Source organism: Megalobrama amblycephala, linkage group LG8 (genome assembly GCF_018812025.1).
Source record: "Megalobrama amblycephala isolate DHTTF-2021 linkage group LG8, ASM1881202v1, whole genome shotgun sequence".
In the NCBI taxonomy this organism is placed as follows: Eukaryota; Metazoa; Chordata; class Actinopteri; order Cypriniformes; family Xenocyprididae; genus Megalobrama; species Megalobrama amblycephala.
The window spans coordinates 17,840,316-17,852,767 of record NC_063051.1 but is presented as its reverse complement, the minus strand read 5'-3'; the positions used below and the strand labels follow the sequence as shown (position 1 = coordinate 17,852,767).

The 12,452-nt window shown below is 35.6% G+C and overlaps 1 protein-coding gene across 1 annotated transcript in view; it reads left to right on the top strand.

Moving 5' to 3' along the window:
* Positions 1-12,452, top strand: part of nme7 (NME/NM23 family member 7) — a 37,722-nt gene that overhangs the window by 654 nt on the left and 24,616 nt on the right. The window contains exons 2-7 of the mRNA XM_048199764.1: positions 3,681-3,782; positions 3,864-4,030; positions 6,999-7,109; positions 10,016-10,066; positions 10,256-10,463; positions 10,603-10,708. Coding sequence (XP_048055721.1) covers positions 3,681-3,782; positions 3,864-4,030; positions 6,999-7,109; positions 10,016-10,066; positions 10,256-10,463; positions 10,603-10,708 — 745 coding nt within the window. The remainder of the gene's footprint in view (positions 1-3,680; positions 3,783-3,863; positions 4,031-6,998; positions 7,110-10,015; positions 10,067-10,255; positions 10,464-10,602; positions 10,709-12,452) is intronic.

The window sequence follows — 12,452 nt, the reverse complement described above, 5'->3', positions numbered from 1 at the left end:
CATAATTTAACTAATTTTCGACAGTTTTGACGTACTGAATGCTCTCATTTGATACACCACTAGATGTCAGTATTTGCCTCCATAAGGAAGGTTGAAATTTAGTTGAAATTACAGAGCCAGTTCAATCAAAAGCTTTAATGTCATTGAGTGGAATAATATGCTTTTTTAGTGTCATTTGCACAACAATCTAAACTTTGTTATTCTGTGGGTAACAGGATACTTTGACCATCATTTTCTTGCTCTGTTGTACTCCTACGCTATGTTTATTTTCCAATTCACATTCTGTCTCCTTAAGTAGTGTACATTGATCCATCTCCATGCAGACAGCATGATTTGTTTGCAGTGATAGCATAGGGCAACAGCAGGTGTCTGAGAAAGTCTCAGCTTCCAAGAAGGGCTCTGAGAGGAAAGCCCTATTTTTCAGAGTGTTAGAGGTGGCAGATAAGCCCAGCTTTATCTAGTTCGATCTGGCCAGGATCATTAACCAGGAGACCAGTGATTTCGTTGTGCTGGAATGTTAATTTAGATCCCTATGCCCCCTCAAAGTGCTTTCATTCCTGCTGTAAACACTCACATAAAAAAACAGGTTTTTATGACACTTTCCCTTAAGAACAACAGATAGGGTGCACTTTGTGGTGCTAAAATTAGCGAAAAAACATTCCATCTTTCTTATTAGACATACAGATGTCCTCAGGTAACTTTGGCCCAGGCAGAATGTGGACATATAATAGCTCTCATTTTGCACAAAGCTGTAGGGGGTGACTACCTGCCGAATCTTCCCCACTTAGATTGGTGAAATGCCATAAAACTCCTCAGTAGTCTTGATCATGAAAATCTAGGCTAGTGTTTTATTATAAGAGCTGTTTTTGTCACATTGTCAAAGCACTGCACTGCAAAAACTGATTGTATTACTCCGTATTTTTGTCTTATTTTCCAGTACAAAAAATACATACCTTCTTAAATCATAAAATGTCTGTCAGTGGGGTGAACTTTGTAAAGCCTGAGATATGAACAGTTTATTGAACCTTTAGAAAAATGCATATAAATATTATTTGTCTGTAGTTTTGTTTTGTGGGAGGCAAAACATATAATGCAATGCGATACGATGATTGAGAGATGTACAAAAATGTATGTAAACGTTCCTCAAAAGCCTGATGTATCATATTTGATACTCGCATTTTAACATGATGTATCTAAAATGATGTATGGATAATCAAGTAAGTTGCTTCAGTCCAGTAAATGTTCATCTTAAAATATTACTAACAATATAAAAGTTACTACATTTACTTTATAAAATCAGTGAATATTTCACAGCAAAAAGACACGTGTACCATGACCTGAAGGGGGACATTTTTAGAATTACTAAAAGGCATTTTCCTAACTAAAAAACAATCACTTAGAGGGCAGAAGGCATGTAGTAGATTGTGTACAACAGGTTTTTCAGCAAAGTTTTGATCATGTTGAGAATTTAAAGGCCTTATTTAGAAATTTGTGTATATGTTACAGGAGATTATATAGGGTTAATTAAAAGGAAAAACAAAATTATTTTACTTACCCCATTGACAGATATTTTTTTATTTCATGTTTTAAGAATAAATAGATTTTTTTTTTCATAAAACAAGACTTATATCTTTAAGTCATTTTCCTTCTCAAGTAAATATATATTGATTTAAGAATTGTTAGATATTAGTAATGGAAAACAAGATAAAAATACAAAGCAAGAATATCTATTTTATATAAATTGTTTAATGTTTAGTGCTGCCAAAATTGACTTTGGCTGTCTTCACATTTATATTTACATCTTGTTAATTGGTATAAGGCTTCAGACATGAGGTGATAACTACTGGTGTCAGTGCAGACAATTACAGCACCAGACAAATAATATAACTCTAAATAGAGTTTCGAGATGTGATTTCTGGCTTTTCAGACCTGTGCCTCAGTGTATTTTTGTACAAAGAAGGCTGTTCTTTGTCAGTACTCTGTCACAGCTGACTGAGAGGTAAAAATAGCTCTTGTTTAGGAAGAGGCCCTCTTAGATTCAAGATAGGCCGCTTTACGTTAAAGGGATTCTCATTGAGTCTGTAAGGAATGCTGAATAAGAAAGCTTGTGTTATTTTGCAGATGAACTAAGGATCTGTTGTTAAATTAGTTTGGATAATGTGATGTTAGGGCTCAGTGTTGACATGTTGTCTCTATGAATTATCGAGCATGTGGCCTGAAGGATGGATGGCATAGTGCCTAGAAATGCTACATCAAAGCACTGCTATTCTAATATACACTGAAGATGATTATCTGCCATTTTTTATGTCAGTTATTATGAATATGTTATAACTACTATGAATTACTGGTGTAGGCCTACTCTCATTTGCTTGACTTTTGATGTCCACTGATCAACAGAAATGTTCTCATCACTGCTCATTTACATGCCCCTCAATCAGTCACATGTGCCTGTGCTATGAATTTCACCCACAAGGTGGCGCTTTGCAGGGGACAGATATCAAACCAACATGTGAGTTCTCCATGTTTTGTTCAAGGGCACCTCTGAGTTGGTATCAAGGTGAAATCAGCTACTTAATTGTGGAACAACAGTAACACTGTGATTTTGATACAGTCTATTTTAATAGCCTCTATAATCTGTTTTCAAGAGCTGTATTGCATTGTCTTGGTGCCAGTAAATGTATGTTTTATGTTAGTTTATATTCAAAGCATTATTCTTTTGTCTGCTAGTTCTCGGCATTTACAAATAGTTACCTACCCATCATTCTACATATATGGTATAATGTTGCGGTGTCTAAAGTAACATATTTATAGCTACAACCCTAATTTGCATACTTTTGCACTATTCTATGCCGTTTTGAAATCGTATGAGTAGTGTGTTTACACTAAAAATTCCAAAAATAATAAGTGCACTTTTGTTTTGTTTTTGTTCAATAAAATTTCCATTAATTATTCCATTAATATGGAAGAGAGCTTTTATTGCTTATCACTTTGAGTCACGTTAGGACATTATATTAAGGTTTTAGGTTGTTTTATTATATTTTATTATATTATGTTATATTTTTTTTTGTTCTTCAGACACAGCTGGATAAAACAAAAACTCAATAAATTAATTCCATTAATATTTATATTTTTATTGATTGTCGCTTTATCATTTTAAGTCAGGTTAGCTTGTTTTTTTTTGTTTTTTTTTATAAATTATGTTTAGTAGTACTGCAATTAAAAATTCTTGGAACACAATTTTAATTCCATCATCCCCAGGCCGCATGAGTAAAAGCTAAATAGCATAAAGGCCCCTCCTCATCACAGGGCCCACAACAACATTTTTGGGTTGTGCCCTCAAATGGATTTATAATATATTAGCGATCATGTTGATAATTAGTCTCCATATTTGTGCAGCCCTAATGTTTGCACAAGTGTGTAGTGCATGATTTTAAGAGCAGTAATTCCAGCAGCTGGATATTGCTCCCCATTTGCAGCGACGCTCCCCAGGGGATCATAGGGCTGGTTCGAGGTCTGAACCTCTGACTCAGCATGTTAACAGGCCCAGCTGCCCGTCTGTATTGAGGGTCAAAGCGCGGCTGTTATGACTCCCTGTCCAAGCAAGAGGTCAGATCAGTGACATTCCCCTGCTGGGCCTGGCTTGACTGTGTGTTTTGTTGTGTCTGTTGTGTTATGCACAGGAGGAACGCTTTGCCTTTCTGGCTGAGTGGTACGACCCCAGCGCTGCTCTGCTGCGAAGATACCAGCTGCTCTACTACCCTAAAGATGGCTCCGTGGAGATGGTGTGTTCCTATACTCAGATTTCAGACCCTTTCAGCTGTGTTTGAGCTTTGTCCCTTCATATGTATGTTTCTCTTATACAGTTTGATATAAAGAATCAGCGTACCTTCCTACGGAGGACCAAGTTTGATGAGCTCCATTCAGAGGATCTGTTTGTTGGCAACCGAGTAAACATCTTTTCACGTCAGCTGAACCTCATAGGTTACGGGGATCAGTACACAGCCAACAAACTGGGCAGTAAGAAGGAGAGGTAATTTATTCCTGAACACCACTGCTGAGGCAAGACCTGTCTTATTAGTCACAAAAATGCAGACTTAAAGGGAAAGTTCACTAAAAAAAAAAAAAAAAACTATTTACCCACACTCATGTCTTTCCAAACCTTTATGACTTTCTTCTATTCAATTCAGTTTAATTATTACAATACATATTGTTTCAAAGCAGCTTTACAGAACATGTTTCATTGTTACAATTTGTAAGTATTCTGTTATCAGTTAGAGATTAGGGTTAGTTGGCATTTACAACCCCAATTCCAGAAAGGTTGGGACATTTTGTATAATACAATAAAATCAAGAATCTGTGATTTGTTAATTCTCTTGAACACTTATTTAACTGACAAAAGTACAAAGAAAACATTTAAAATGTTTTCACTGGCCAATTTAATTGCATTTTGTAAATGAACAAATTTTGATGGATGCAAAACACTACAAAAAAGTTGGGACAGAGGCAAAATAAAAAGATTATAGAAGTTAAACTGCTTTGAAACAGTCCACAGTTAGCAGCAGGTGAATTGGTAATAGATGGAGGTATTGTGTTTGGGTATTTAAGGAGCATCCACCAAAGGCTCAGTCTTTGCAAGCAAAGATGGGTCATCGTGGCTCACCACATTTTGCCAAATTTCATGTGAGAATTGTCAAAACACTTCAAAATGCAAGATTGCAATGAATTTTGGGCTTGCACCATCTAGCATACATAATATTGTGAAAAGATTCAGAGAATCCAGAGAAATCTCAGGAAACCTCTGTTGAATGTGCCTGACCTTCGAGCCCTCAGATGGCATTGCATGAGAAACCGCCATGCTACGGTGTTAAATATAGCCACATGGGCTCGAGAGCACTTTGTAAAACCAACAATCTGCATTAAGAAATGCAACTTGAATCTCTGTTAGGCATGAAGAATGCTATACATCGATTCTATGCAGAGATGCCTGCCGAGTTCTCTGGGCGGAGTTCATCTCAGATGATCCAAAAGACAGTGGAAATGTGTGCTGTGGTCAGATGAGTCCACGTTTTAGCTTGTTTTTGGGAAAAACGGTCATCGAGTTCTTAGTCCCAAAGACGAAAGAGATCATCCAGAATTTTATCAGCGACAGTTGCAAAAGCAAACATCTGTCATGGTATGGGGATGCATCAGTGCAGACAGCTTGGGTGACTTGCATATGTGTGAAGGGCATAAATTGGGATTGTACAGAGACATACACTGCCATCAAGATGACATCTTTCCTCGGAAGCAAAACAATGCCAGGCCTTATTCTACACGTGCTACGTTTGAGTGGTTTCTAGACACTCTACACCGTAGAGTGGATGTGCTTGACTGCCTGCATTCCAGATCTGTCTCTTATTGAAAATGTTTGGCCCATCATGAAAAGGAGAATCAGACAACGATGACCACAGACTGTTGAACATCTGACTGGTATCAGACAAAAATTCCACTTACAAAACTGCAACAATTAGTATCCTCAATTCCCAAATCATTACTCATTATAATCAAAGGAAAGGTGACACAGTGGTAAACATGCCTCTGTCCCAACTTTTGGAGTGTGTTGCAGCCATCAAAATCAAAATTTGTCAGTTAAATGGAGGTTAAAGAGAATTAACAAATAACAGATTCTTGGAATTTTTTTTTTTTTTTTTTTTTTTTTTGTGGAAATGATGCTGTAGGTAAACAGATACAATGAACATGTTAGGCAGCGGTTACAGCTTGTTCCCCCAATGATTACAATATTATATAAGGATATTATATAACAGTTTTGCATATCAATCCAAAGTTGGCAAGTTTCTTCTGCGGAACACAGAATTTTCATTTTTGAGTGAACTATCCCTTTAAAGGAAAGGTTCACGCCAAATAAATTAAATTATTAAAATTAAAATAATGTTAAAATGAAGGTTTTCAAAAAAATCCCAAGTCTGAAGTCATACTATAGTTTTGTGTGACAAAAGGCCTACATTTTGTCATTATTCACTGATAATCTTCCCCTTCACTCAGCTGTTAACCACTGCAACAGGATCATTGAGTTACTCACTCATTGAGTTGAACTGAACCGAATCAGTCTGATTTATGAATGATGAAAGTCATATAAGCTTGGAACGACATGAAGGGGAATCAATTTTTGGATTACTTATTCCTTTAAACCAGATCATCACAAGACATTTTAATCATCATCTTTATTTAGTGTGATGAATAGCTTATTGTATGTCACAAGAAAAAGTCATTAACAGTCCTTTTTTTCCTTTGGCCGCTCCTCCTCAAACATCTGCTAATGTAATTTTTTATTAAAAGTGTAGCTGAGCTGCTGTGTCCTCTCCTGTTAAAAATCACTGAACAATAATTACTGCTCTAATGAATCAGCTCTTCCTGTTATATCAGTCACATTCACACTATTTCCCACTTCTCTCCTGTGAGATTCATGGTGGTGTGCCATGAATATAAATTTGGGAAATATCACAGAGGGACAGACTCAAGGCAAAATGCAATCTTCAAAGTAAACTTGAAGTGACTACTCAATTGACTGCTGTTGTTTAGCCAGACCATCATATCTAGTACTGTGATAGCAACTTTATGTAATGCTTTGGGTAAATTTAAAATATAATTTAAAAGATTAAAAATTTCCTTTGTAAAGAAATTCTTTAAACCCAGTATCAAATTTTAACTAGACGTTATGATTCATTTGATGATAACTTAATGAAAACCTCATTCGATTTTTCAGTGACTCATTAATATTTATCAACCAGCCTTTGTAAAGTCTGACAGCAGCAGTTGTCGTTTTGAGATCGAGGCCATTTGCTGTGTGTTTTCCTTTATCATTGTTTAAGCTCTTTAATAAAATATTAACAAGAGCTAAATATTCATAGTGCTAAATAGCTGCAGAATGTATGTATGTATGTATGCGATATGTATGTATATTTTTATACTTAGATAGTATGTTTTTATGTCTTCTTCAGGACTTTGGCTATGATTAAGCCAGACGCTGTCACTAAAATTGGTGACATTATTCAGATGATTTATGATGCCAACCTTATCGTCACCAAAGCCAAAATGACCAAGCTTACATGGTAAGTCATTTATGCTTCAATTAATAGACTTGTTTAAGAATTATTATACTGGCAGCAGTCCTTCAGCTAAAGTTCACCCTACAAGTAGGTGCAAAGAAAAGGATTCTCTTGGATTCTTGCTTAAAGCAGTTTAAGACTAATTATTCTAATGAGGTATTTCAGTTTTAAAGTAATCCAAGAGTGAATTCTCAGAAATGGTGATGGGTGGATTTGACAAAGTCACATGTTCAGGTAAAAAGTATATCACAGCAAAAATCATGCACTGCTTGCTCTATACATTAACCTGGCAAAGGCATACACTTGTTCTTCTCTGAGCACCTGACCGTTTTTAACTCAGAAAGATCAGGTCAAGAATGAAAGTTAACAATTTTGCACACTCTTGTGTTCTATATTCTAAAGCAATTTACAATGTAAGACTTGCAAAGAGCAGAGCATCTCATTAGTGGCTGCTTTTGCACAGTACCAGGAGTAGATTATATTCACAGCACAATGCAGTAATTATTAACTGAGGTTGTGAGAAGGGAGAGAGTACGAGAAAAGAGGCAGTGTTTAAAGCTGCAGACATGATTTCTTTGGCCTGTTTATGATTTTTAAAATAGTGGTAATATGGGCGCTGGTAAAATAAAAGTTACAGATTTGGGCTGCCAGCACAAATATTCTGTGCTCAATCACAGGGAGAAGTGACCCAAGAACCAGGAGTTACTGAATCACAATTTTTTTCAAGTAAAATTGTGCCCTTTAGCAAATTAGCCAAGATTGCTCCATTGTATTTGCCCTTCAGATTAGAGGAGTTGTTAAGAGTAAATCTGAGGACATTTCTAGTAATTCCACAGTAAATTGGCTTTGAAGGGCTTTGTGAGCTTGTTTGTTCATAACTACAAAAGTGGGTAATAAAGGACACAAACCAGTATGAGTCGTGCAAAGGAGAGACCTTCAAAATATGATATTAAATGAACTTCAACCAAGGCTAAAATGTGTTATTGTTCCTCTCACATTAAAATATATTAGGGAAAATTATAATGTAATAAACATTTTACATCAGTAATGATTTTTAATGCATTTGCTAAGTAAACATTATAACAAATTAAGTAAATCCAATGATGTAGTACTATACGTTAATTTTGTCATTTTTGAGTTGTTTTAAATATTTCGATACAGCTTTAATTTATTTTCATTTAATTTTTAGTCATTTCAGTGCTTCAGTTTAAACTTTAGTTAGTTGCCAAAGCAACATTTCTAATTTTCATTTAAAGGGTTAGTTCACCCAAAAATGAAAATTATGTCATTCATTACTCACCCTCATGTCGTTCTACACCCATAAGACCTTCGTTCATCTTTGGAACACAAATTAAGATATTTTTTGATGAAATCTGATGGCTCAGTGAGGCCTCTATTGCCAGCAATGTCACTGAACCTCTCAAGATCCAGAAAGGTACTAAAGGCAGTTCATGTGACTACAGTGGTTCTACCTTAGTGTTATAAAGTGACAAGAATACTCTTTGTCAGCCAAAAAAACAAAATAATGACTTTTCAACAATATCTAGTGACGGCCGATTTCAAAACACTGCTTCGAAGCTTTACAAATCTTTTGTTTCTAATCAAATCGAATCGAATCAAATGTTTGGATTGCGTAAACGAAGCCTCGTTTACTGAAATCATGTGACTTTGGCGCTCCAAACCATTGATTTGAAACAAAAGATTTGTAAAGCTTTGAAGCAGTGTTTTGAAATCGCCCATCACTAGATATTGTTGAAAAGTCGTTATTTAGTTTTTTTGGCTCACAAAAAGTATTCTCATATTCTATTCTTATAATATTAAGGTAGAACCATTGTAGTCACATGAACTGTTTTAAATATGTCTTTAGTACCTTTCTGGATCTTGAGAGGTTCAGTGACATTGCTGGCAATAGAGGCCTCACTGAGCCATCGGATTTCATCAAAAATATCTTAATTTGTGTTCTGAAAATGAACGAAGGTATTACGGGTGTAGAACGACATGAGTGTGAGTAATAAATTACATTATTTTCATTTTTAGGTGAACTAACCCTTTAAGTTTTTTAAGATTAAGTTTTTCATCTAAAAATTACTGATTTTTTTAAATTAATTTTTAATTAAGTTTAAGTTTATTATTTTTTAGTTTTTATTAGTTTATTCATTTTGAATAGTTTAGTTTTAGTTTTAGTTATAACAACACAGTCCCATGCTGCAACACTTAACAACAGTATTTAAGGGAAGTCAGATAATCTGTGTTGATCATAATAGCTTATTTGCTTCTCTAAAACTTGGACAGCCTGACTGTATGTGAGGGAATAACATTTATAGGTCTTTTAGATGTCTGAAATGACAAAACTAACTTTGTATATTTGTAGACACCCCATCAGCACTAAAACATTTGACAGTGTTATATTCGTGTTTATGTATTTGGCATCCAAAACAAACTACACTGAATTCAAAGTATATGTTTTTGTCTGTATGTCACTATACGTGTGGTTTAGTCCTACATACTTTGGAGAATGGAAAATGCTGATGGTTAATCTTTCCTTTTCCTCTTGAAATTTGCTGACTCTGAGAGTTTCTCTGATACACCATGTTGTTTTAGCCTGGTCAGGTTTTGCTGCTTTAACCTTTCCTCAAAGTAGCAAACAGCTGTTCATTGACAGAGACAGTCCTTGTCAGAGTATGAAGATGTGTAAGTTACATAGACACATTTTCTCATTTCTTACACGAGGTGACGTGTAATCAGATTAATATATGATAATTACAAAAAAGATGAAATGCACACTTTATGAAAATGTTTTGCTCCTTAGTTACATATATAAAACTATTTCACTATAGGAGTCAGCGAGAGATGGTAGGGTTTGGAGATCACTTATTAACTCTGTGTACTCTTTTATGGCTTTCTTACAGGAAGCAGGCAGCGGACTTTTACATGGAACATCAGTCAAAGTCTTTTTTCAAGTGAGTCTTTCCTGAGTCAATGATTGACTTATATGTAAGGGCTGCTTTTGAAGGAGACTCTGACACCTGAACCACCAACACTGAGATTGTCAAAGTGACTTTGACATGACTTTGCATGACATTTCATGTTTTAAACCACAAATTCAATCATAAACACCAAGCATAAAGTTGCTTCTTTTTCAACAACAGTAATCTGATGCAGTTTGTAAGCTCTGGTCCCGTGATTGCTATGGAGCTGATGGGGGATGAGGCAGTGTCGACCTGGAGGAAAGTTCTGGGCCCAACTGATTCTGGTGTGGCACAGAAAGAAGCAGCGCATAGTCTCAGAGCCCAGTTTGGTACCGATGGCACTAAGAATGCAGGACATGGGTCAGACTCATTGGCATCTGCTGCACGGGTAAAAAAAAAAAGCAACTGTCAGAAGCAATTAATCAAGCTTATAAGTCTTTTCTTAATCCAATTTTCCAGTTATATGCTAATAAAGTCAAAGGAAATGATTGGTTGTGTTTTTAATTGTACCTATTTTTGTCTGTTAGGAGCTGGAGTTCTTCTTCCCCTCCACCACTGGTCACGGTCCCTCCAACACAGCCAAATACTCAGACTGCACCTGCTGTATCATCAAACCTCATGCCATCTCAGAGGGTAAACCCACACACAGACGCTGATATTATACTCATCATGTCTAATCGGGGATCTTTGAAATGACCTATTATAGATGAGATATGGCGTAGTTAATTATTTACTATTTGTAATGAGCTGTTAGTAGTGCATTATTAACCCATCTCTGTTTTATAAGTGATTATTATCATCAGAAGAATATGCTGAAATGTCATATCCTATCATTCCTGTTCCAGATACTCACTTAGGCTATATTCTCTTATATGCTGGTCCAAGAGTTCTACTAGTCCTGACCCAAAACTTCGCCACACTTAGTCAGTGTATGAAGTTATGGCTCTAAAATGCACCATGGACTAGATCAATATGGCAATATATAAATACATATAAATATAAGTAACTAAAACCTAAAATATTTTTATGTAAATAGATTGAACATATATAACATATATACATATATAAATATTAGTATTTTAAAACTAGAATTTTTTTTATTGGTACTAGAATTGTAAAAAGTACCAACTTCGGTACCAAGTCGGTACTGAAATTTTAAAAATGTGACGCTTTGAGCACTGTTGAGCGGATTCGTAAACACCTCTTATTGGCCATTGTGTTGATGCACTCATTGGATATGTCTGTGATTGGCTTCAATGATCAATGCTTTAAAAACGTTGTAGATGGTCATCAATGACGCTCTTCGTGCTTACACAGATACACATAAAGCGTTTGAAAACAGGCGTCTAGCGCAGACACGTTCACTGATAGATTTCTGCTTTCAAACGCTCTCACTTTCAAAACACTTTCAAATTCAAACACTTCCGCTTGCTTTCAAAGGCTCCTCAATCCTCAATCGCAGACATATCCGATGAGTACGTGAACACAATGGCCAATCAGAGGTGAATCCACTCAACAGTGCTCAAAGCATCACATTTTTTAAATTTCAGTACCGACTGGTACCGAAGTCAGTACTTTTGACAACTCTACTTGGTACATTTAGTACTATAAATTTAGTTTTTTCTTGTACATTTTGTACTATATTTTGGCATTCGAAGGTTTAAACTAAATATATTTTCCATCTGGGGATATCGCTTTTGTAGAGTGCTGAACTTGCTCAGAACAGAAGCCATAGTTATGGCTGATTTGTGAGTAAATCTTTTTTTTTTTTTTTTTTTTTTTTTTTTTTGGTTCAAGATCTTTTCAATAAATCAGTTAAACCAGTTCATAAATTGGTTATAAAGTCTGTTTTTACTGCGAGTAGCATGCTGAATTCTGAATGATGCACTATAGCTAGGCCTATTGTCTTTTGCAATAGGCTTTTATGAAACCTATTGCTAGAGAGGGAATTACTCACCCATTGTTGAAAAAAAGACATCTGTCAGGCATGATGCAAGGTACACAGTGACAGGCACGCAAACAACACTTCCTGTTCAGTAAATCTGACTGAATCCACACAAGTATTCTTTTACATTCTGTTTGCAGCAAATTTATTACTATTTAGTTGTAAATTGGACTTTTGAAAGACCTCACACAAGTTAGATCACAGCAATTTCTATAATTCCATTCTATAATTTATGGTTGTATTTTATGCTTTTGCAGTTTTACAGTTATGCGTGCGATGTGAAACAGGCCTCCTCCCAGACCAATGCTGGATTGTAAAAACATTTTCTTCTCAAAAAAATTCTTCTTTTCAAAGTGAAACCAAAGTGGTGGATTTGGTGGAAGTGCAAACGCATGAATGAAAGGAGCAGTTCAGCTAGCGAGGGCGTTACTT